We start from the raw sequence: 27,027 nt of genomic DNA on the forward strand, positions 1-27,027 counted from the left end.
TTCTTCTTATTGGTGTTCTTTAGTAGTGGTTTCTTTGCAGCAATTTGACCATGAAGGCCTGATTCACGCAGTCTCCTTTGAACATCTGATGTTGAGATGTCTGTTACTTGAACTCTGAAGCATTTATTTGGGCTTTAATATCTGAGGCTGGAAACTCTTATGAACTTATCCTCTGCAGCAGAGGTAACACTAGGTTTTCCTTTCCTGTGGCGGTGCTCGTTTGCGCTAGTTTCATCATAGAGCTTGATGCTTTTTGCGACTGCACTTGAAACTTTCAAAGTGCTTGACATTTTCTGGATTGACTGGCCTTCATGTTTTAAAGTAATGATGGACTGTCATTTCTCTATGCTTATTTGAGCTGTTATTGCCATAATATGGACTTGGTGTTTTACCAAATAGGGCTATCTTCTGTGTACCACCCCTACTTAGTCACAACACAACTGATTGGCTCAAACACATTAAGAAAGAAAGAAATTCCACAAATTAACTTTTAATAAGGCACAGCTGTTAATTGAAATGCATTCCAGGTGACTAACTCATGAAGCTGGTTGACAGAATGCCAAGAGTGTGCAAAGCTGTCATCAAAGCAAAGGGTGGCTACTTTGAAGAATGAAAATACTTTTTATATTTAACACTTTTTGGTTACTACATGATTCCATATGTGTTATTTTATAGTTTTAACGTCTTCACTGTTATTCTACAATGTAGAAAATAGTAAAAAATAAAGTATAACCGTGGAACAAGTAGGTGTGTCTAAACATTTGACTGGTACTGTATATAAACCTTCTGCGGACAGGTCCATGACAATTTGCCATTTTTTCTCATTCAGAAACTGACAGTCCTTTTCCAGATACAGCATAAATTACTGCTAAAGATGAAAACATTCTGCCAACACCATAAATAGACCAGTAGCTTATGTAAAATCCATGACTGTAGGGTAGGCTACAGTATTGCTGTGCGATAGGAGCGCGATATCATTGCCTATTTAATCTCAGAGCCTATACCAAGGCAGGGTAAAAACCCAATAATCTATTGATGAACTAAATATTGAACAACAATTTGTCTTTTCTATGCCGTGGCCTAATGCCAATAGTCACAATTTATACGGCAAATAAAGGGTGTTATTTTCACCATGAAAGGTGAATGGAGGCGGTTTCCAGGTGTTTTAATGCTCGTTCATGTGCACACAGTTTTATGACCGGTCTGATTCATAACAGGAAACATTCGTATGTATGGCGTGTGCCAAGTTTATAAATCCCAGAAATGTCTGAAATTTACGTAACGGTTATAAATGAGGCCCCTGGTCACCTCAGTGGAGCACAGCAGAGACCCCAGCCTCCCCACAGCTCTCTCCACAGCTCTCTCCCAGGCAGCACCAGCTGCTCTGCCTCCTGTCCATTAAAAGCACATTAGCAGCTCCTTTATTATCATGAACAATGTGCCAAACATGCTGGGGTGGCGGGGACAGGAGAGACATGGGGAGAGGGGGATGTTGTGTGCACTCACTCACTAGGTGTTGGGGCCAGACCTCAGGTCTTGGAGCCCCCCCCCCCCCCCCCCACTGGGGAGTGTGAATGTAATATGTGAGCGTTCAAATAATACAATAAAATGTCAGAATGGACCGGGACAATAGGTCAAACCTGTGAGGTGTGTGGGCTTCACAGTGTGTAATTGCTGTGGGCTTCACAGTGTGTGTATTGCTTTTGTGTGTGTCTGTGAGTGTGGGAATGTGCGTGTGTGTACATGTGTGTGCCTTTGTGGAGTGATATCAGCGGAGGCGGTTAAAATAATCTCTCATTTTAACCACCTCCGCCATCCATCAGTTCACTCACACAATATCTAATTTCAAAGTCTTATTTCAATATCAAGCCTCTGCCATACAGGCACCCTGGAGAACTGTGGGGGAATGCATTAGTGTGAGGGAGAGGGGGGAGATAAAGATGGGTGGAGGGAGAGAGAGAGAAAAGGGGAGAAGTGAAGGAGAGTGGGATGAGTCCCACAGTTAAAAATGTGTAGTTGTAGTCTTCAGCTGAATCTCATATAGGATCAAATAAATTAGGTGCATGCACTGCTCATGTTACCACGCTTTCTCCTCCCCCTCTCTCTCTCTCACCCTCCCTCTCTGAGACACTCCTCCAATTTTAACTACCTTTCGTGTAGGAGTCAGTCTGTGTGTTTGTGGCAGGGCTGAGAGATCAAGCGGAGGAATATTCCAAAGCCACCGCTATCTTTTAAATATGCACACATACCACAGGCCCACGGGACCCCCCGCACCAAGTAGCTCTGCTGAGGAAAACCTCCTGCATACAGAGTAGGATGTAGAGAACTACTCAGAAAGCCATTTACAGAGAAAGTATGCGGGTAGTGAAGGGGAGAAAATGACACGCATATCCATTTTAAGAGAGACCGAGCAGAACAGAAGACATCTCCTGGGACAGGGGGGAAAGACTTCAATAAAGATGTCAGCAGAGATGGAGAGCTGCAGGGACCAAGGCCTAGAGCAGGAAAGGAAAGCTGATAGATCAGAGATGCTGCCTGACAGGATACACACATGAATGAGTGGATCAAATGTTTATCTGGATGTTCTAAATCTATTATGACATTGTTTTAATACCTCCTCAAATCTGGCCCCTGTGCAGTAGTCTACAATGGCTCTGCCACTCATGCACCCGCCCCCCCAAATCCAATCTCACGCATATTCCCTAATCTCCAATAACCTGGGATGAAAAGTGGCCGGTTCCAAAGGGGGTTTAACAATTTCACACTGGTAACATACCCAGTTCAAAGCACCGGCTGTCTGTCAGCCAGTTAAACGTAGGGCGGCTGATTCACCACGCTCAAATCGAGGAGGAAAGGAGATGCAGCTGCCGTCCTGTCTTCTCCTGTCTTGTCCTGGCTGTCCTGTCCTGACTGCTTTCCTTTCCAGCTAGAGGCCTGGTTCGGCTGCTTAGCTGAAGCCCACACTGAATTGGTTCACTATGTGACTATCTATGGATTGATATTTTTTATGTTTCATTTGAATAGGGACAGAACATTAGATTTGATTGTATTAGGCCTATGCTTTATTCATCCCTGTGGGGATATTATTTTGTCACCTTGGCCATGGCATAAAACACACATGCAATAAAATGAAAGACAAGTCACTGGGCACACACTTGTTAATCAACATTGTTTCCACGTCATTTCAATGAAATGAGGTTGAACCAACGTGGAATAGATGTTGAATTGATGTCTCTGGAGAGCTGGAAGCATCTTACATGGTATCATATAAGAATGGTTTCATAATTTAATCTAGCAATTTAAACCATTGACATATTGAGGAAACATATAATCTCTGTTGCACACCAGCTTTTTAGATGAGCTTTTGCAGAGGATAATATTGTCTTTTGAGGCATGTTGAGACTGCTTTGCATACTGCCCGTCTTTATCTGAGGCAATCAGCCAGTTGCTGAGTGAAGTCTCTAGTGCTCAATCTCTGATTGGGTAACAGTTGAGTTGACAGTTGGGTGTTGCAGTCAGAGAGATCTGCAGTGGAGCTCCAACTAGAGCTAAGCCTTTGATTCCTTAAACCCCTGAGGGTACAGATGTAGGATCTTCATTTGACCAGATTTATGTTATACAATTCTCAGCAACAAAAGAGTGTTAAAATGAAGATCTTACATCTGTAATACTTTAGCTGGGAGGCCTTCATCACATCTGGAAGAGTTACACAACACTTGGCATTAACATGATGACATTAACAGTGTGATGTTCACTGTCATGGACGACCAGTATGTTACATGGAAATTGTATTTCATGGTTTGTATCGATGGACCAGGTTATCTAATTTGGATTTCAGTGGACATGATGTTGAGCTTCTGATGGGTATTGACTGACTGCTGGACTTGCATGTTAGGAAGTCTCCTTTTGAAGCACAGGAACAGTTTACAGCCTACTAATGCAAAGTTAGACAAGTTCAGTTTTCAAAGTCCAAGGTCCTCCGTAGTGTCAGTGGAGACGTTGAAACAGCAGGACATTCTGGGCAGACCTCCTTGTGTTGTTTGAAGATCAGAACAGTTACTGTACGCACGTAGGTTCCCACTTCTAGTGTGACGAAGGTGCATGACTCGGAGAGAGAACGCATCTGTCAAGACGTGGGAGTCAGAGAGGGGGAGAGAGAAATGAGGTGGGGTGGCCTATCTTTAACCAAACACTACATTCTCTAAAGAGAAATCCTGACTACAATAGAACCGTCAATATAACAAGTCTGGGAATGAGTGCCTCTCAATAAGAATCATTCCAGAGCAGATGAATCATTTTAGTGTCAATGGGAGTTAGTGTTGATTGAATTGTAAGGTTTTCATTGACTGATAGGATGACTCATACTGTGTCTTCAGTTTCTGTTCTATTGTTTAGTAAATGGAGAGAAAGTATTAGGTAAACAAATGGATAACAACAAAAGTGGTGCACTAGTGCTTGTTTCTGTGTAAGTCCATATTTCAAATGACTAAAGCCTTGCCTCTAATGGAAGAAAACATCTAGATAAAACCCTTATTGTATGAATGCATAAACAAACCAATGATAAAGGAGTGGAGAGAGAGAATGTGGACAGAAGACAGATACATTGAATGGAATGATTAAAATGTGCTCCTACACTTGATACAAATACTGTGTATGTGTGTGATGAGTCACGGCTGTGAACCCATCTGTGTGAATGTGGGAGTTTTGTGGAGGAGATGCCTACAGGTCTGTTGGGTGATATGCTCCTGGACCTGGACTGGTCTGTGGGAGACAGAACTCTGCCAGCCAACCACGGCCTCATGACTTCAGGAGAAGTTCGAGACCTTTGCAGAGGAGAGATGACAACTGTAAGTCACGACTTACTGTGCTGCTTATTCTCCAAGCCACAGCCTGATAGGTTTTTACATTTTTTACATTTTTAGTCATTTAGCAGACGCTCTTATCCAGAGCGACTTACAGTAGAGTGCATACATTTTATTACATTTTACATACTGAGACAAGGATATCCCTACCGGCCAAACCCTCCCTAACCCGGACGATGCTATGCCAATTGTGCGTCGCCCCACGGACCTCCCGGTTGCGGCCGGCTGCGACAGAGCCTGGGCGCGAACCCAGCCCAGCCTGAGCGCGAACCCAGAGACTCTGGTGGCGCAGCTAGCACTGCGATGCAGTGCCCTAGACCACTGCGCCACCCGGGAGGCCAGGATGATAAGCAGGCGCTCAGAGAATGGAGCTGTAGGCTAGTAAGGTTTTTTCTACTAAGTATCTGTGATTCTGTATATGTAGAGACCAGTGCAAATATGACTCAGAAAAATGATAGGTTTACTTCTAAGAGGTATAGCCACCATAGAAATAGAATCCCCAAAATATGACGATCACCATCATGAGCTGGTTTATATAACTACTGACCAATCTCTCCATCTCTGGACTCTCTGATGTTTGTGGCAGCTGATAGCCTACGCCCCTTATTTTAAGCCACATCTGAAATTAAATTAAATGTTGCTCTGTGGGTTTTGTCTGGTTTCTGGCTGGTGCTGTGGCCCTATGTTACCTGTAGGGTGCCGGGGTGATTATAGACCATCTGCTCCCAGTGGGGCCAGCTGGACGGGGCACTGCTGTAATCTGGTTGGATGAAGTCAGGGTCGCTGAGGGACAATGATGTCACAGCATAACCGTAAATAAGACCCTCTACCAGGGTAATCTAAAGCCATGTTTTTTATTTGATTGTGTAAGGTATCGACTAGTTTCTGGGTTGAAGGAAAGACAAGAACCTCCATTACAGGGAGAGAATGTGTTTGACTAGATGTCCAGTTAATTTTGTTTTGTTTTATATACACTATATACACTAGTTTTAGAACACCTACTCATTCAACTGTTTTTCTTTATTTGTACTATTTTCTTCATTGTAGAATAATAGTGAAGACATCAAAACTATGAAATAACACATATGGAATCATGTAGTAACCAATTTTTTTTTTTTTACCAATCAACATATATTTTATATTTGAGATTCTTCAAATAGCCACCCTTTGCCTTGATGACAGCTTTGCACACTCTTGGCATTCTCTCAACAAGCTTCACCTGGAATGTTTTCCCAACCATCTTGAAGGAGTTCCCACATATGCTGAGCACATATGCTGAGCACTTGTTGGCTGCTTTTCCTTCACTCTGCGGTTCGACTCATCCCAAACCATCTCAATTTGGTTGGGGGATTGTGGAGGCCAGGTCATCTGATGCAGCACTCCATCACTCTCCTTCTTGGTCAAATAGCCCTTGCACAGCCTGGAGGTGTGTTTTGAGTCATTGTCCATTTGAAAAACAAATGATAGTCCCACCACTAAGCCCAAACCAGATGGGATGGCGTATCGCTGCAGAATGCTGTGGTAGCCATGCTGGTGAAGTGTGCCTTGAATTCTAAATAAATCACCGATAGTGTCACCAGCAAAGCACCCCCACACCATAACACCTCCTCTTCCATGCTTTACGGTTGGAAATACACATGCAGAGATCATCCGTTCACCCACACCGCATCTCATAAAGACACGGCGGTTGGAACCAAAAATTTTCAATTTGGTGTCTGTTACTTGAAGTCTGTGAAGCATGTGTTTGGGCTGCAATTTCTGAGGCTGGTAACTCTAATGAACATATCCTCTGCTGCAAAGCTAACTATGGGTTTTCCTTTCCTGTGGCAGTCCTTGTGAGAGCCAGTTTTATCATAGCACTTGATGGTTTTTGCGACTGCACTTGAAGAAACTTTCAAGTTCTTGAAATTTTCCGCATTGACTGACCATGTCTTAAAGTAATGGACTGTCATTTATCTTTGCTTATTTGAGCTGTTCTTGCCATAATATGGACTTAGCCCTATTTGGTAAAAGACCATCTTCTGTATACCCCCCCCCCCCTCCTGTGCCGGCAGGTAGCCTAGTGGCTAGAGCGTTGGGCCAGTAACCGAAAGGTTGCTGGATCGAATCCCCGAGCTGACAAGGTAAAAATCTGTCATTCTGACTCTGAACAAGGCAGTTAACCCACTGTTCCCCGGTAGACCATCATTGTAAATAAGAATTTGTTGACTAGTTAAATAAAATAATCCTTCAAACTCATTAAGACGGACAGCAATTCCACAAATTAACTTTTAAGGCACACCTGTTCATTTTGATGTCTTCACTATTATTCTTCAATGTAGAAAATAGTAAAACATAAAGAAAAACCCTTGAATGAGTATGTGTTCTAAAACTTTTCACCTGTAGTTTTAATCAATTAATGAATCAAATGTATTTATAAAGTCCTTTTTATATCACCAGATCTCACAGTGCTTATACAGAAACCCAGCCTAAAACCCCAAACAGCAAGCAGTGCAGATGTAGAAGCATGGTGGCTAGAAATGAAGGAACCTAGGAAGAAACCTAGAGGAACCAGGCTCTGAGGGGTGGCCAGTCCTCTTCTGGCTGTGCCCAGTGGAAATTATAAGAGTACATGGCCATTAAGGCCAGATCATTCGTCAAGATATTCAAAAGTTTATAGATGACCAGCAGGGTCAAATAATAATCACAGTAGTTAGAGGGTGCAACAGGTCGCACCTTAGGAGAAAATGTCAGTTGCCTTTTCATAGCAGAGGAAGAGGGAGGGTCGAAACAGTAGTTCCGGGGACAAGATAGCATGTCCGGTGAACAGGTCAGGGTTCCATAGCCGCAGGCAGAACTGCAGAAACTGGATCAGCAGCACAACCAGGTGGACTGGTGACAGCCAGGAGTCATCAGGCCAGGTAGTCCTGAGGCATGGTCCTTGGGCTCAGGTTCTCCGGAGGGGAGAGAAAGATGGGCGAATAAGAGGGCGCATACTTATGATTTCGACCCATTCCAAAATAGACCTTAGGCTTTCCCAACCGGACCCGATATGTATACATTTATTTGTTTAATATAGAGACTGGTTCTGAACGGACCTGACGACAACTAGAACCATTCTGTATAGACCTGGTCGGATCCAGACCCGATCTGAATGAGGGAAGCAGCAGAAAAGTAATTTTTTGAAGCTACTTTGTTAACCGGAGCTGATAAAGCGCGAGAGGCAAAGATATGCCGCTCTAGCAGGCGTGGGAGGGGGCTGTACTGTGAGCGAGTGACACAGGGAGGAGGGAGGAAGAGACAGCTAGCAACCAAGCTAGCAACCAAGCAGCTAGCAACCGATTAATGCCCACCTTGCAAAAGTATTCATCCCCCTTGGCATTTTTTCCTATTTTGGTGCATTACAACCTGTAATTTAAATTGATTTTTATTTGGATTTCATGTAATGAACATACACAAAATAGTCAAAAGTGAAATGAAAAAAATAACTTGTTTCAAAAAATGAAGAAAAATACAAAACAGAAAAGTGGTGCGTGCATATGTATTCACCCCCTTTGCTATGAAGCCCCTAAATAAGATCTGGTGCAACCAATTACTTTCAAAATTCACATAATTAGTTGAAGTCCACCTGGGTGCCATATAAGTGTCACATGATCTGTCACATGATCTCAGTGTATATATACACCTGTTCTGAAAGGCCCCAGAGTCTGCAACACCACTAAGCAAGGAGCACCACAAGTAAGCTGCACCATGAAGACCAAGGAGCTCTCCAAACAGGTCAGGGACAAAGTTGTGACGTACTACAGATCAGGGGAGCACCATTAAATCCATTATTTTTAAAAATGGAAAGAATATGCACCACAACAAACCAGCCAAGAGCGGGCCGCCCACCAAAACTCACGGACCAGGCAAGGAGGGCATTAATCAGAGAGGTAGCAAAGAGACCAAAGATAACCCTGAAGGAGCTGCAAAGCTACACAGCGGAGATTGGAGTATCTGTCCAAAAGACCACTTTAAGCCGTACCCTCCACAGAGCTGGGCTTTACGGAAGTGGGCAGAAAAAAGCATTGCTTAATGGAAAAAAATAAGCAAACACATTTGGTGTTCGCCAAAAGACATATGGAAGAAGGTACTCTGGTCAGATGAGACTAAAATTGAGTTTTTTGACCATCAAGGAAAACGCTATGTCTGGCACAAACCCAACACCTCATCACCCCGAGAACACCATCCGTGGTGGTGGCATCATCATGCTGTGGGGATGTTTTTCAACGGCAGGAACTGGGAAACTGGTCAGAATTGAAGGAATGATGGATAAGCTAAATACAGGGAAATTCTTGAGGGAAACCTGTTTCAGTCTTCCAGAGATTTGAGACTGGGATGGAGGTTCACCTTCCAGCAGGACAATGACCCTAAGCATACTGCTAAAGCAACACTTGAGTGGTTCAAGGGGAAAGATTTAAATGTCTTGGAATGGCCTAGTCAAAGCCCAGACCTCAATCCAATTGAGAATCTGTGGTATAACTTTGCTGTACACCAACATTACCCATCCAACTTCAAGGAGCTGGAGCAGTTTTGCCTTGAAGAATGGGCAAAAATCCCAGTGGCTAGATGTGCCAAGCTTATAGAGACATACCCCAAGAGACTTGCAGCTGTAATTGCTGCAAAAGGTGGCTCTACAAAGTATTGACTTTGGGGGAGTGAATATTTATGCATGCTCAAGTTTTCTGTTTTTCTGTCTTGTTTATTTCACAATAAAAAATATTATGCATCTTCAAAGTTCTAGGCATGTTGTGTAAATCACATGATACAAACCCCACAAAAATCTATTTAAATTCCAGGTTGTAAGGCAACAAAATATGAAAAATGCCAAGGGGGGTGAATTCTTTCGCAAGCCACTGTAGTAGACTAAAAGTTGACATAGCTAGGTTATTTATCATCAATATGACCACGTAGTATCTGTCTTGAATGCATCAAACCGGGAGAAACTAGTTAAGCTAATATTAGCTAGCTAGGCTAATTGAGGCTGCATGTATTTTCTCATCCTACAAACATCTCCTTTCAGCATATTAAGTAGCAGCCTACCTATTGGTTATTTGTTGCAGCCTACCTGTTGGTTGTAGCCTATCCTTCTCCTTTAACTTTTAATTTCATAAATTTAATTCCATCTTCCATTGATTTAAATATCTCCTAACTTCCGTGACATTATTTAGAATTCTGGATTCAGACGCTCCCGGATCGGCTTGGGTATTCAGGCACAGGTAGATCCATGAAGACAGGACACCAGATAAGACAGGACTGGAGACTGAGACTGGAGGGGTCGGGTGACACTGGCGCAGTCCGACAATACCCACGGAAAGGGCCAACCAGGCAGGATATAACCCCACCCACTTTGTCAAAGCACAGCCCCCACACCACCAGAGGATATCAACAGACCACGAACCTACTACCCTGAGACAAGGCTGAGTATAGCCCACGAAGATCATAGTAAATATTGTTCCAGTTGAATGCATCTGAAGTGCGTTCTTGCAGTGCAATAATCTTTTGTCTTCTTAGCCTGGAATCTGACAGCTTTTATTGAACTGTGACCTCTTAACCATATCCCTGGTATGATGTCTACTTTTGTGCATATCAAATTGCGTTTCAGATAGGCCACTCAACAGAGGTAGCATACATTGGGGGTTAAGACTAGCAGGTTAAGGGTCTACCAATCTGCCACAAAGCTGGTTTGATAGGTACCCAACACAAACTGGAAACCACAACAATTAGTAGTGGGGTTTTAATTAGTATGGGGGCGATGATGGGGGTCGATGTTGATGGCACGCTATTCCATATATAGTCAAATGTATTTTATATTTATTTTATAAATATAGTGCACTATTTCTGTTCAGGGCCACCATTTTTGTACGCACACCTTAACTGTCTCCACGCTCCACCAGACCAGACTCTGCATCCCTGTGTGTCTGACGCTCCTCTCTCATTATCATGGGCCCAGCCTGCCTGGCAGATGTGGAAGAGACCCTGGCAAAGCCAATGAATAATTAAACACTGTGATTACGATGATGAATGCTCCCAAATCTATTTCACCATATAGTCTGAGCCCAGCGATGGGATGGAACAACAGCAGTGTGAGGCTTTGTGTGAAGGCGGTGAGGGGTGGGGATGGGAGGGTGGGAAGGTGTAGTGAAGGGAGGGTGGGGAGGGAAGGTGTGGTGGTGTGGTGGTGAGGGTAGGGAGGCTGGGTTGGGGTGGGACAGGCTAGCTGGCTGGAGAGTGCCCAGATCAGAAGTCAGTGGGAGGTGGGAGGGATAGGAGGGAAGGATAGGACAGAGAGTGGGGGGGATTGAGAGGGAGAGAGAGAACAAAGGGAATATGGGAGGGATGGAGGGATAGTCTAGGAGGGAAGGATAGTACAGAGAGTGGAGGGGGGTGGGGATGGGAGGGAGGGTGGGAAGGTGTAGTGAAGGGAGGGTGGGGAGGGAAGGTGTGGTGGTGTGGTGGTGAGGGTAGGGAGGCTGGGTTGGGGTGGGACAGGCTAGCTGGCTGGAGAGTGCCCAGATCAGAAGTCAGTGGGAGGTGGGAGGGATAGGAGGGAAGGATAGGACAGAGAGTGGGGGGGATTGAGAGGGAGAGAGAGAACAAAGGGAATATGGGAGGGATGGAGGGATAGTCTAGGAGGGAAGGATAGTACAGAGAGTGGAGGGGGGTGGGGATGGGAGGGAGGGTGGGTGGGAAGGTGTAGTGGAGGGTGGGGAGGGAAGGTGTGGTGGTGCGGGGAGGGAAGGTGTGGTGGTGAGGGTAGGGAGGCTGGGTTGGGGTGGGACAGGCTAGCTGGCTGGAGAGTGCCCAGATCAGAAGTCAGTGGGAGGTGGGAGGGATAGGAGGGAAGGATAGGACAGAGAGTGGGGGGGATTGAGAGGGAGAGAGAGAACAAAGGGAATATGGGAGGGATGGAGGGATAGTCTAGGAGGGAAGGATAGTACAGAGAGTGGAGGGGGGTGAGAGGGAGGGATAGGAGGGAGGGAGGGATGGATGGAGGGATAGTCTAGGAGGGAGGGATAGGATAGGACAGAGTGGAGGGGGGATTGAGAGGGAGGTTGCAGAGGTAAGGTGGGAGGAAGGATGGGATTGGAGGGAGAGAACCGAGATCAAAGGGAATGTGAGCGGGATAGTCTAGGAGGGAAGGATAGGACAGAGTGGAGGGGGGATTGAGAGGGAGGTTGCAGAGAGCAGAGGTAAGGTGGGTGGGTGGGAAGGAAGGATGAGAGAGGACAGAGAGTAGAGGGAAGGGAGGGAGGTGAGCCACACACTCTCTGACCATCTGTGCTGCAGAGGACCACAGAGACCGGCGCAGCAAGGCTTCTGGCTGTGTGTGTGTGTTTGTAAGTGTGCGTATCAGCGTGTGTGTACGTGCGTGCATGCATTTCTGTGCATCTGTTCATGTGCATTAATGTGTTTGAATCTGTGTGTGTGTGAGTACATTTGTGTACGGTGTTTATCCCAGTGTATGTGCTTGTCTGTGTGTGCGGTGTGTGTGCCTCGCCCTTGCGGTGGCAGCCGGCCAGCCAGCCCTCAGGGAGGAGGGTTGTAAATAAGCAGGTGAAATAACCCAGATCCCTACTGCCAGGGGATTAACCCCTCAGAGGTCCCATGTCTCCGGTTCAGCACCCGACCCCACTAAACATCCATCAACATCAGTACACCAGTCGGAACATAGACTTAACATGATCCTCTCAACACACAGCCCTTAGCTACAGATCTAGGATCAGCTGACCCTCCCCAAGTCCTAACCTTAACCACTACAGGGAAGAAAACCACGTCATTAGGCTTGGACTCCTCCCCACACACAGGAAGTGATGAGCCAGATGAGTCGGTGTCAGACGTGCAGCTCAGCTAACATTTATGGCAGGGCCATCTGATGGATTAAAGGGGTTGACAGATGATGGAGTGGCTCCTCCCCCTCCGCTGCCTGGCCTTGCCATGTAGGGCTGTGAGGTTTCATCATTACAGAGGATGAAGTCATCCTGCAACAAAAGGCAGGCAGGGGGAACAGGTGCTGCATATTTAATTAGACAAGGGGGTGGGCTGTGGTGATGCCAGAGGAATATGTACATTTGATGGCGGCCCTGGCCTGGCACGAGCTAAAACCAGCTGACAAAGATATTTATGGGCAAGATTATGGATTTTGTTTGGTCTCTTTATTTTATCCCCCTGTACTCAGTTACACACATGCATGCATCTGCTTATCGCATCTGCATTGCAGCTTAACTACCTCCTATCAGAGGTGCATCTGAGAAATAAGGATGACTGTCTCTCTCTCTTCATGCTATCACTCATCAGATCCCCAGACTGCTGTGCTTCCCTCTGCCCTTTGTGCTCTTTGTGTCAGAGTACTCAATACCTCCTTGTGATGTTTTCTTCCTTGGAGAATAGGGAACATGGGGACTAGGGAGTACTGTTCATGAAAAGAGTAGAGTCCATCCATCCCTAGCTAGTGGATGATGGAGAAAAAGAGAGGGAAATATCAACGGAGAATAAGGAGCAAGAGAGCGGGAAGGAACCAGGAAAAGGCAATCGATGTCTCTGGGCTTGTGTCAACAGGCAATTATTAATGATGAGGTGGGCTCTGGCTCTTTTCCTCTGTGCAGTGGTGGAGTCAGGGAGCTCTCCTGTCCACTGTGTTTAGCTCCCTCAGCACGAAGGTGTGACATGGGGGAGAGCGAGAGAGAGGGCCTTGAAGGAGGTGGAGGGAGAAGGGTGGGGATGGGGCACCACACACACCCCTCCTCTCTCTCTCACACACAGACACACCTCAGCTCACACTGTACATCTCTGGGAGACATCCAGGCCTTTACTGTCCAATTAAGGTTGGCCCAGGGGGGAAAGTACAGAACAGAGCAGCTCTCCAGCCTCCACCTCTCATCTCTCTCTCCGTGGAGGAGCTGGGTAATTGTTAACAGATTGGGAAGTGTTATTGTGAAACAGTGTGGATCAGGACGTCTCAGCCAGCCGACCAGACCAGTCAGCCAGCCGGCCGGCCGGGGTGACTGTCTGAGAGGCTCACGCCACTGTGGTCACAGCAGAGAGGTCTTAGTGGTCTTAAGCCTAATTGACTAAGAAATAGAATGAAAAGCCCCCGTTCTGGCAGGCAGAGGAACCCAGTCAGGGTTTTCTACTGAGCAGAGAACGAAGAGACAATTAGAGAGATAGTTAAGAGGAGTCAAAAACTGACACAACATACTTTTTGTGTGAGACCAATTCCATTAGGACAAATATTAAGTCTACTGAATATATTGAAAAATAAATTACACCTAGAAATGTTTGATCTTGCGCTCTATTCCTGCTACCCTTTAGCAAGAGCGTCTTCTCAGTTGACTGCCTTGTTTAGGTGGGGGCTACGCTTGACTGTTTGTTTGATTTGACCATTTAAACAAGAGTAGTGACTGGCTTGCAGATTCCCCTAGTGTGCCAAGGCAAGCGCCAAGACCACACCAGCACCTTTCATTCAGGCTGTTGGTACTTCCTCCAAAAAGTAATTTAGACCAATTAGTAGAGGGCATGCTGTCTTGTCTGACCAACCAATCACAGCCAAATAGGTCCCTGTCAGGAGATGGGTTCTAAACGGTTAGGATGTTGATGTTCAAAATGTTCCAGATAGAGGTGTATTGTATAGAATAGATATAACGTTATGTTATGTGTAATAAACTGTCATGCCAGGTCTATGCAGTACATTTCTATCTGCAACCCACCAGATTGAACAGGCCCCGGGTGACTGTAGAACAGGCGTGCTAAACAATTGTCATAAGTAAATGACAGAGTGACGGCAGCTAGTTCCTGTTCACACGCATGTAACTGTACCATACCTTCTGTAAACAACAGTGTTAGTCAGCCTGTCTGATTCACTGACAACTGAGAGACGAGGCTTCTTTAATGAGTCTGTGTTGGGTGGGAGAGTTTACGTCTCTCCTGGGTCTCTCTATTGAAATAGATTGATTTCATGCAATTATGAATGACACACAGAGATACTGTACCTTTTTATAAAGCTAGGCAGCCTTGATGTAATTCAGAATTTGAGTTGTGAGTTTGAAAATGACTATAATGCAAATATGCCAGGGCTTTTACTTACTGAACTGAAGCTCTGATTGAAACATTTCAACTTGGACTATCATAGCCTGCAGTGGTGCCATCAGACCTGTGACTTTCCCAGTCAGCGCCATGCTGAGACACTGCGTGGTAGGGTGGCAGTCACACCACGGAGGAGTGGGAGGGTGTGGTAGGGTGGCAGTCACACCACAGAGGAGTGGGAGGGTGTGGTAGGGTGGCAGTCACACCACGGAGGAGTGGGAGGGTGTGGTAGGGTGGCAGTCACACCACAGAGGAGTGGGAGGGTGTGGTAGGGTGGCAGTCACACCACGGAGGAGTGGGAGGGTGTGGTAGGGTGGCAGTCACACCACAGAGGAGTGGGAGGGTGTGGTAGGGTGGCAGTCACACCACGGAGGAGTGGGAGGGTGTGGTAGGGTGGCAGTCACACCACAGAGGAGTGGGAGGGTGTGGTAGGGTGGCAGTCACACCACGGAGGAGTGGGAGGGTGGCAGTCACACCACGGAGGAGTGGGAGGGTGGCAGTCACACCACGGAGGAGTGGGAGGGTGGCAGTCACACCACGGAGGAGTGGGAGGGTGGCAGTCACACCACGGAGGAGTGGGAGGGTGGCAGTCACACCACGGAGGAGTGGGAGGGTGGCAGTCACACCACGGAGGAGTGGGAGGGTGGCAGTCACACCACGGAGGAGTGGGAGGGTGGCAGTCACACCACGGAGGAGTGGGAGGGTGGCAGTCACACCACGGAGGAGTGGGAGGGTGGCAGTCACACCACGGAGGAGTGGGAGGGTGGCAGTCACACCACGGAGGAGTGGGAGGGTGGCAGTCACACCACGGAGGAGTGGGAGGGTGGCAGTCACACCACGGAGGAGTGGGAGGGTGGCAGTCACACCACGGAGGAGTGGGAGGGTGGCAGTCACACCACGGAGGAGTGGGAGGGTGGCAGTCACACCACGGAGGAGTGGGAGGGTGGCAGTCACACCACGGAGGAGTGGGAGGGTGGCAGTCACACCACGGAGGAGTGGGAGGGTGGCAGTCACACCACGGAGGAGTGGGAGGGTGGCAGTCACACCACGGAGGAGTGGGAGGGTGTGGTAGGGTGGCAGTCACACCACGGAGGAGTGGGAGGGTGTGATGTCTGTCCTTGTGTGTTGGTTGTCATGGTGGTGAGATGGTGAAATGCAGAGTGATTATTCCCAAAGTGGGTCAAAGACAGCATGTCCATAACTGCTAGCAGGACATGGTAACTTTGAAGAGGAGAGAGCGAGAGGAGGAGAGGATTAGGAGGAGATGGAACAATGTATAAACAAATCCAGGGCTCATTGAGGGAATGCAGGCAGTGTTTGTGATTAGGATTTGTTTTCACGGCAGGCCCATCTAATCTGGTGGTGAATCAGGGAGAGCTGGGATTGGCTGAGGTGCTGCGGAGCATCCTCTCCACGCTGGAGGTCGGGCCCTCTGGCTCCAAATGGGCTCCTATTGATCGGAGAGAGCATGGCGATCCAGTTGCAGACGTACATCATTGATTTTCTGCAGGAGTGCAGGAGTGGAGAGTGCAGGAGTGGAGAGTGCAGGAGTGGAGAGTGCAGGAGTGGAGAGTGCAGGAGTGGAGAGTGCAGGAGTGGAGAGTGCAGGAGTGGAGAGTGCAGGAGTGGAGAGTGCAGGAGTGGAGAGTGCAGGAGTGGAGAGTGCAGGATGAAGGCTGGAGCACAGCAGAGCTGTCAGGTCGTCTTCTCAAATATACAGAATATTTTTTTGTGGCGTTGACCTTCCCTGAGTACGAGACATATCTATTTAACCACTACCTCAGCAGGCACAGTGGCTTGTCAGTGTGGGCTGTGTGTAGCTTAAGCAGGCGCTTTTATTCTCACACACACACACATTCCTCAACACACATCAATAACGTGCTCCCAGAAAGCTGCCAGTTCAGCAGAAATCAACATCCGTTAGCACCACTCTAGTCTCCACTCTAGTACCAGTAGTCATAACGACTTGAATGAATAAAGTCACTACAGTACCAGTAGTCATAGAGACTTTAATTATTAAAGTCACTACAGTACCAGTAGTCATAGAGACTTTAATTATTAAAGTCACTACAGTACCAGTAGTCATAGAGACTTTAATTATTAAAGTCACTACAGTACCAGTAGTCATAGAGACTTTAATTATTAAAGTCACTACAGTACCAGTAGTCATAGAGACTTTAATTATTAAAGTCACTACAGTACCAGTAGTCATAGAGACTTTAATTATTAAAGTCACTACAGTACCAGTAGTAATAGAGACTTTAATTATTAAAGCCATGTACAGTACCAGTAGTCATAGAGACTTGAATTAATAAAGTCCCATACAGTACCAGTAGTCACTCATGGAGACTTTAACCTTAGATCTGTGCTTTGTTAATTATCGCTGAACTCCAAATAAATTGGGTGTCTCTGCACCATTCTGGAGCTCCAAACCCCATTCCTCGAGGCCTCCCTCAGCCACATCCATACAGCTTTAATTATAATCCAATGAACTCATTATCATAGTTTCCATTCATATCTAGTGGGGCTCTAATGCTCAGACTCCTACGGTCCTTATTATATTTATTGTATATTTATTCATGGGTTTTGTATATATTTATTTCCGATATAAATTTTAATTAGAACTTCAAACACTTTAGCAGCAGTCGGCTGAGGCAGAGCTTCCCTTTGATCAGATTTCACTCGTCCTGCTTTCCTCTCTCTCTCTTCTCCTCTCCCCCTTTACCCCTGGGCATCTTGATGCTAATAGGCTGAGTGTTGCTCTTCTTGCCTGTCAGTCCATCTGTCTGTCTATGGAGATTAAAGCAGGTGGGCCAGTCATAAGACGGGTTGAATGGGTTCTGGGTTGCCATTTGCCAGTTTCAGTGTGGATAGGGATATTGTTTGAACTTTCTGTCATATCAGTTTTCATAAGTGACTCTTGGCTGTTAAGCCAGAAGAATGGCAAGACTAAGCTAAATGATTTGTTAGGTAGATGTTCAAGCATGTCTTTGAAATATTACCCTACTTTTTCTGCACCAAAGAGGAGTCATATCTCTGTGCTATATATACTGTACGTGTGAACACAACACCTGATAACTCCATCCCTCTATGTCCCTTTCTAAAATAATCCTAGTGAGGCATTGACGTCATAATACTCAGCTTGTGTTACAAAACGAGCATGTTTGGTCTCTACATCTGCGGAGATTATCTTCTGCAGTGTGTACATCATTGTCTCCCCTCCCTCCTCTACTCTCCTCCTTTCCTCTCCTACTCTCACCCCTCCTCCCTCCCTCTCCTGTGTGTTAATGTACTTGAAGTGGCCCGGCTGTCAATGAGCTTGTATTAACACCTGACTGGGAGCAGCGGGGCTGGGGCCGGCTGGTGTTTGTTCCTCAACGGTGCCTCCCCTGGGCCCGACCCCCAGGCTGCAGGCAGAGGGAACGGATCCCATGATCAATAACAACATCCTAGCAGGCTGTTGAGAGAGGGTGGGTAGGAAGGAGGGGGAAGGGTGGGGGGAGGAAGAGGCAGAAAGAGAGGGAGAGAAACAGTAGGGCAGAGATTGAGAGAATAGAGGGATGGTAGAAAGAGGATAAGAGGGGCAGATGGGAGCAGGCTTTACAGTATATAGTTGTTGTACATTTCCTATTTATCCACCCTATCTTTATATTCTCAACTCTTAACATTGCTAACAAAACCAGGGCGTAGTTTCAGTCGATAAGTCAGACTTTTCATCGGCTTTGGGTGTCACTCAATGCATTATCTGATATAAATCTTTTTTGATCTTTGTCTCTGCCAATACTCTCTATCGCTGTAGCTACAGTGTGTGAGACGAAATGGTATATGCATTAGCGTGAAAGTCCATTTCTCTCTCTCTCCTCTCACATACATACATACATACATACATACATACATACATACATACATACATACATACATACATACATACATACATACAGTGGGGAGAACAAGTATTTGATACACTGCCGATTTTGCAGGTTTTCCTACTTACAAAGCATGTAGAGGTCTGTAATTTTTATCATAGGTACACTTCAACTGTGAGAGACGGAATCTAAAACAAAAATCCAGAAAATCACATTGTATGATTTTTAAGCAATTCATTTGCATTTTATTGCATGACAAGTATTTGATCACCTACCAACCAGTAAGAATTCCGGCTCTCACAGACCTATTAGTTTTTCTTTAAGAAGCCCTCCTGTTCTTCACTCATTACCTGTATTAACTGCACCTGTTTGAACTCGTTACCTGTATAAAAGACACCTGTCCACACACTCAATCAAACAGACTCCAACCTCTCCACAATGGCCAAGACCAGAGAGCTGTGTAAGGACATCAGGGCTAAAATTGTAGACCTGCACAAGGCTGGGATGGGCTACAGGACAATAGGCAAGCAGCTTGGTGAGAAGGCAACAACTGTTGGCGCAATTATTAGAAAATGGAAGAAATTCAAGATGACGGTCAATCACCCTCGGTCTGGGGCTCCATGCAAGATCTCACCTCGTGGGGCATCAATGATCATGAGGAAGGTGAGGGATCAGCCCAGAACTACACGGCAGGACCTGGTCAATGACCTGAAGAGAGCTGGGACCACAGTCTCAAAGAAAATCATTAGTAACACACTACGCCGTCATGGATTAAAATCCTGCAGCGCACGCAAGGTCCCCCTGCTCAAGCCAGCGCATGTCCAGGCCCGTCTGAAGAATGCCAATGACCATCTGGATGATCCAGAGGCGGAATGGGAGAAGGTCATGTGGTCTGATGAGATAAAAATAGAGATTTTTGGTCTTAACTCCACTCGCCGTGTTTGGAGGAAGAAGAAGAATGAGTACAACCCCAAGAACACAATCCCAACCGTGAAGCGTGGAGGTGGAAACATCATTCTTTGGGGATGCTTTTCTGCAAAGGGGACAGGACGACTGCACCGTATTGAGGGGAGGATGGATGGGGCCATGTATCGCGAGATCTTGGCCAACAACCTCCTTCCCTCAGTAAGAGCATTGAAGATGGGTCGTGGCTGGGTCTTCCAGCATGACAACGACCCGAAACACACAGCCAGGGCAACTAAGGAGTGGCTCCGTAAGAAGCATCTCAAGGTCCTGGAGTGGCCTAGCCAGTCTCCAGACCTGAACCCAATAGAAAATCTTTGGAGGGAGCTGAAAGTCCGTATTGCCCAGCAACAGCCCCGAAACCTGAAGGATCTGGAGAAGGTCTGTATGGAGGAGTGGGCCAAAATCCCTGCTGCAGTGTGTGCAAACCTGGTCAAGAACTACAGGAAACGTATGATCTCTGCAATTGCAAACAAAGGTTTCTGTACCAAATATTAAGTTCTGCTTTTCTGATGTATCAAATACTTATGTCATGCAATAAAATGCAAATTAATTACTTAAAAATCATATAATGTGATTTTCTGGATTTTTGTTTTAGATTCCGTCTCTCACAGTTGAAGTGTACCTATGATAAAATGACAGACCTCTACATGCTTTGGAAGTAGGAAAACCTGCAAAATCGGGCAGTTTATCAAATACTTGTTCTCCCCACTGTACGTACATACATACATACATACATACATACATACATACATACATACATACATACATACATACATACATACAGTTGAAGTGGGAAGTTTACATAGAGTTAGGTTGGAGTCATTTAAAACTTGTTTTTCAACCACTCCACAAATTTCTTGTGAACAAACTATAGTTTTGGCAAGTCGGTTAGGACATCTACTTTGTGCTTGACACAAGTCATTTTTCCAAAAATTGTTTACAGACATTATTTCACTGTATCACAATTCCAGTGAGTCAGAAGTTTACATACACTAAGTTGACTGTGCCTTTTAAACAGCTTGGAAAATTCCAGAAAATGACGTCATGGCTTTAGAAGCTTCTGATAAATTATGTCAATTAGCCTGAGTCAATTGGAGGTGTACCTGTGGATGTATTTCAAGGCCTACCTTCAAACTCAGTGCCTCTTTGCTTGACATCATGGGAAAATCAAAAGAAATCAGCCAAGACCTCAGAAAAAAAATTGTAGACCTCCACAAGTCTGGTTCATCCTTAGGAGCAATTTCCAAACGCCTGAAGGTACCACGTTCATCTGTACGAACAATAGTACGCAAGTATAAACACCATGGGACCACGCAGCCGTCATACCGCTCAGGAAGGAGACGCGTTCTGTCTCCTAGAGATGAACGTACTTTGGTGCGAAATGTGCAAATCAATCCCAGAACAACAGCAAAGGACCTTGTGAAGATGCTGGAGGAAACGGGTACAAAAGTATCTATATCCACAGTAAAATTAGTCCTATATCGGCATAACCTGAAAGGCCGCTCCGCAAGGAAGAAGCCACTGCTCCAAAATCGCCATTAAAAAAGCCAGACTGCGGTTTGCAACTGCACATGGGGACGAAGATCGTACTTTTTGGAGAAATATCCTCTGGTCTGATTAAACAAAAATAGAACTGTTTGGCCATAATGACCATTGTTATTTTTGCAGGAAAAAGGGTGAGGCTTGCAAGCCGAAGAACACCATCCCAACCGTGAAGCACGGGGGTGGCAGCATCATGTTGTGGGGGTGCTTTGCTGCAGGAGGGACTGGTGCACTTCACAAAATAGATTGCATCATGAGGGAGGAAAAGTATGTGGATATATTGAAGCAACATCTCAAGACATCAGTCAGGAAGTTAAAGCTTTGTCCCAGATGTGTCTCAATATGGACAATGACCCCAAGCATACTTCCAAAGTTGTGGCAAAATGGATTAAGGACAACAAAGTCAAGGTATTGGAGTGGCCATCACAAAGCCTTGACCTCAATCCCATAGAAAATGTGTGGGCAGAACTGAAAAAGCGTGTTCGAGCAAGGAGGCCTACAAACCTGACTCAGTTACACCAGCTCTGTCAGGCGGAATGGGCCAAAATTCACCCAACTTATTGTGGGAAGCTTGTGGAAGGATACCCAAAACGTTTGACCCAAGTTAAAGAATTTAAAGGCAATGCTACCGAATACTAATTGAGTGTATGTGAACTTCTGACCCACTGGGAATGTGATGAAAGAAATAAAAGCTGAAAGAAAGAATTTTCTCTACTATTATTCTGACATTTGACATTCTTAAAATAAAGTGGTGATCCTAACTGACCTAAGACAGAGAATTTTACTAGGATTAAATGTCAGGAATTGTAAAAAACTGAGTTTAAATAAGGTGTATGTAAACTTCCGACTTCAACTGTGTGTATATATATATATATGCATGCACACACACGCAGAATGGATGCAACGATGTATACACACAGACACACACACTCTCTCTCTCTCTCTGCAGCTAAGCCATTGTCTGTGTTGGGAGATAGATCAGAGAGACTGTATCAGCTGGTACATTTAGACTAATCTAAGGTCCTGTCCTTCATTCTCAAACTCGATATTATCCAACCACTTTGTTTGTATTGACAACTCTTCTCTCTCACACAATTCAATTCAAGGGCTTTATTGGCATGGGAAGCATATGTTAACATTGCCAAAGCATGTGAAGTAGATAATAAACAATACAAATTAACAGTAAATATTTCACTCTCTCTCAGGACAACATTAACAAAGTATTTTTCTCCCTCCACCTTTCTACCTTACTCCCTCTCTCCTTCCATCTATTACTCTTTCTATTTCTCAACTTCTCTCTTCTCTTTCTACCACATCTCACCCCCTCTCCTCTCCCTGTCTACCTCCCTCTCTCTAGGCCTTGGCCATGGCTGAGGTGAATGGACCGGGGCCCCTGGTGGCCGAGCCGCAGATTGCCATGTTCTGTGGGCGTCAGCTGCTGCACATGAACCCTGAGACTGGCCAATGGGAGCCTGACCCTCAGGGCCGCCAGGGCTGCTTCACAGAGCCCAACCAGATCCTGTCCTACTGCCAAGAGGTAGGAGCCAACAACACTGCTATGGTTATGAGATCGACCTCATACTGCACTGTTACTGCACTGTAATGCTCAGCTCATCTCCAATGCTGCTGCAATAGCATACTAGAGAGCAGATACTTTAGATAGGTTTATGGATATAAAGATAGTGGTAGATTCAGGGCCTTCAGAAAGTATTCATAACCCTTGACTTATTGTTACAGACTGAATTCAATATGGAGTAAAAAATAAATTCTACACAATAATGACAAAGTAAAAACATGTTTTTGCAAACGATTACAAGCATACCCATAACATGATGCAGTCACAACTATGCTTGAACATATGGAGAGTGGTACTCAGTAATGTGTTGTGTTGGATTTGCCTCAAACATAGCACTTTGTATTCAGAACAAAAATGTAATTGCTTTGCCACATTTTTTGCAGTTTTACTTTCGTGCCTTGTTGCAAACAAAATGCATGTTTTGGAATATTTTTCTTCTGTACAGACTTCTTTCTTTTCAGTCTGTCAATTAGTTTAGTAATGTGGCATACGGTAACTACAATGTTGTTGAGCAGTTTTATCCTACCATAGCCATTAAACTCTTTTAAAGCCACCATTGGCCTCATGGTGAAATTCCTGAGCGGTTTCTCTCCTCTCCGGCAACTAAGTTAGCAAGGACACCTGTATCTTTATAGTGACTGGGTGTATTGATACACCATCCAAAGTGTAATTAATAACTTCACCATGCTCAAAGGGATATATTTTTTTTTACCCATCTACCAATTGGTGCCCTTATTTGCGAGGCATTGGAAAACATCTCTGGTCTTTGTGGTTGAATCTGTGTTTGAAATTCAGTGCTTGACTGAAGGACGTTACAGATATTTGTGTGTGTGGGGTACAGAGATGAGGTAGTCATTAAAAAATCATGTTTAACACTATTGCACACGGAGTGAGTCCATGCAACTTATTATGTGACTTGTTAAACACATGTTTACTCCTGAACTCATTTAGGCTTGTCATAACAAAGGGTTTGAATACTTATTGACTTGAGACATTTCAGCTTCTAATTTTAAATTGATTTGTAAACATTTAAAAACATCATTCCACTTTGACATTATGGGGTATTGTGTGTAGGCCAGTGACAAATAAATCTACATTTTATCCATTTTAAATTCAGGCTGTAAAAACAACATGTGGAAAAAGTCAAGGGGTGTGAATACTTTCTGAATGCACTGTAAATGGGTGGACAGACTGGTATAGATACCTGACACAACATTATGAATAGGAGCAGGAGTAACCAACCTAATCTCCCAATCTGTCTCACTTGGTTTGTCTTGTCCTATCAAATCTATATACACTGCTCAAAAAAATAAAGGGAACACTTAAACAACACAATGTAACTCCAAGTCAATCACACTTCTGTGAAATCAAACTGTCCACTTAGGAAGCAACACTGATTGACAATAAATTTCACATGCTGTTGTGCAAATGGAATAGACAAAAGGTGGAAATTATAGGCAATTAGCAAGACACCCCCAATAAAGGAGTGATTCTGCAGGTGGTGACCACAGACCACTTCTCAGTTCCTATGCTTCCTGGCTGATGTTTTGGTCACTTTTGAATGCTGGCGGTGCTCTCACTCTAGTGGTAGCATGAGACGGAGTCTACAACCCACACAAGTGGCTCAGGTAGTGCAGCTCATCCAGGATGGCACATCAATGCGAGCTGTGGCAAGAAGGTTTGCTGTGTCTGTCAGCGTAGTAACCAGAGCATGGAGGCGCTACCAGGAGACAGGCCAGTACATCAGGAGACGTGGAGGAGGCCGTAGGAGGGCAACGACCCAGCAGCAGGACCGCTACCTCCGCCTTTGAGCAGGAAGAGCACTGCCAGAGCCCTGCAAAATGACCTCCAGCAGGCCACAAATGTGCATGTGTCTGCTCAAACGGTCAGAAACAGACTCCGTGAGGGTGGTATGAGGGCCCGACGTCCACAGGTGGGGGTTGTGCTTACAGCCCAACACCGTGCAGGACGTTTGGCATTTGCCAGAGAACACCAAGATTGGCAAATTCGCCACTGGCGCCCTGTGCTCTTCACAGATGAAAGCAGGTTCACACTGAGCACATGTGACAGACGTGACAGAGTCTGGAGACGCCGTGGAGAACGTTCTGCTGCCTGCAACATCCTCCAGCATCACCGGTTTGGCGGTGGGTCAGTCATGGTGTGGGGTGGCATTTCTTTGTGGGGCCGCACAGCCCTCCATGTGCTCGCCAGAGGTAGCCTGACTGCCATTAGGTACCGAGATGAGATCCTCAGAGCCCTTGTGAGATCATATGCTGACACATGCACATTTGTGGCCTGCTGGAGGTCATTTTGCAGGGCTCTGGCAGTGCTCCTCCTGCTCAAAAGCGGAGGTAGCGGTCCTGCTGCTGGGTTGTTGCCCTCCTACGGCCTCCTCCACATCTCCTGATGTACTGGCCTGTCTCCTGGTAGCGCCTCCATGCTCTGGTTACTACGCTGACAGACACAGCAAACCTTCTTGCCACAGCTCGCATTGATGTGCCATCCTGGATGAGCTGCACTACCTGAGCCACTTGTGTGGGTTGTAGACTCCGTCTCATGCTACCACTAGAGTGAGAGCACCGCCAGCATTCAAAAGTGACCAAAACATCAGCCAGGAAGCATAGGAATGAGAAGTGGTCTGTGGTCACCACCTGCAGAATTACTCCTTTATTGGGGGTGTCTTGCTAATTGCCTATAATTTCCACCTTTTGTCTATTCCATTTGCACAACAGCATGTGAAATTTATTGTCAATCAGTGTTGCTTCCTAAGTGGACAGTTTGATTTCACAGAAGTGTGATTGACTTGGAGTTACATTGTGTTGTTTAAGTGTTCCCTTTATTTTTTTGAGCAGTGTATTTCCGTGTATATATATATAGTGGAGTGATGGTGGTCAGGAGAAAATATTTATTGATATTTCCTGAATATTAATACTACCATTCATCGATCTTCCTCCTGCCACGTTTATCCCCCTAATTCCTGAAAGTCTCCTGCATGCCAAACTTAAGGCATATCAATGGCATGACAGGCCTAGCCACAGCCTTGGTTTGATTTGAGACTCGCTGCTCCCCCTCCCCAACAAGAGCAAGGAGCCTGTTTTTATAAAAGGACATCATGCACCACCTAGTGGCTAAATGAAGCACAGCAGGTAAAGAAAACAGCAGTCACACAGTTGAAATGGCTGTAATATGATTACCCAGCTCATTATTCTTCTGTGATTGCTTTTCCACAAAAGTGTTCCCTTTTTCCTCAACGTCTGTGGGTCCGGCTCTCAGACAGCGTGCCAAATACATTTCTCAATCCATTAAACCTCATTATAGGGCTGTGCTTATGCCATTGCCCTACATTTTAATTGAAAGTAGTCAGATGTGAAATTGGGATTATTGAAACAATTGGAAGTGGGATTGTATAGGTCAACTTGTTTTCAGACTGGAATTTTCTTTACAACTTAACGAGAATATCAGTGTACGACGTGCATAGTCAGAAAATAGACCCTTAGGGCCAAAGTGTTTCAGACCGTTGCATGAGTCTCTCCTTTTTTACCTTCTCCCTATTGATTGTGCTATCCGCTCTCCTCCTCTCTCCCTCTCCTACTCCCTCTTGCCCCCTCCTCCTCTCTCCCTCTGTCTGTACTGTACGTCTCCTCTCCCCTTTTCCCCTCTCCATTTGTCTGACCCTGTTGTCTCTCTCCTCTCTGTTGTCCTGTCTGTCCATATCGTCCATCCATCTGTCCCTCCCTCTGTCTTTCTGTCTGTCTCTCCCACCGTCTGTCTGCCTGTCCATCTGTCCAACCAGATGTACCCAGCCCTACAGATCTCCCATGTGGAGGAGTCCTCCAGACCCGTCACCATCCCAGCCTGGTGTAAGAAGGGCTGGGGCCACTGCCAGACACGCCCCTTCATCGTCATGCCCTACCGCTGCCAGGGTAAGAACCACATGTCTGCAATGTCTGCACCCTCAGCATCATCATCATCATCCTTCTAATCTTCAGCATATCCCTACACAAACATCACTCAAAACATTGCTCAACTTCCCTTTGATCACCCACCCCATATCGGAGGATACCTTTATTATATTAATAAGTAACATGTCATCATTATGTTTAATACAAAGCAT

The 27,027-nt window shown here is 45.7% G+C and overlaps 1 protein-coding gene across 2 annotated transcripts in view; it reads left to right on the forward strand.

The window, feature by feature from the left end:
• aplp1 (amyloid beta (A4) precursor-like protein 1) overlaps positions 1–27,027 on the forward strand; it is a 50,939-nt gene that overhangs the window by 14,500 nt on the left and 9,412 nt on the right. For both annotated transcript variants that reach the window (XM_038976217.1, XM_038976218.1), the window contains exons 2-3: positions 22,695–22,874; positions 26,707–26,836. In XM_038976217.1, coding sequence (XP_038832145.1) covers positions 22,695–22,874; positions 26,707–26,836 — 310 coding nt within the window. The remainder of the gene's footprint in view (positions 1–22,694; positions 22,875–26,706; positions 26,837–27,027) is intronic.

The sequence above is a fragment of the Salvelinus namaycush genome, chromosome 37, assembly GCF_016432855.1.
Source record: "Salvelinus namaycush isolate Seneca chromosome 37, SaNama_1.0, whole genome shotgun sequence".
Taxonomy (NCBI): domain Eukaryota; kingdom Metazoa; phylum Chordata; class Actinopteri; order Salmoniformes; family Salmonidae; genus Salvelinus; species Salvelinus namaycush.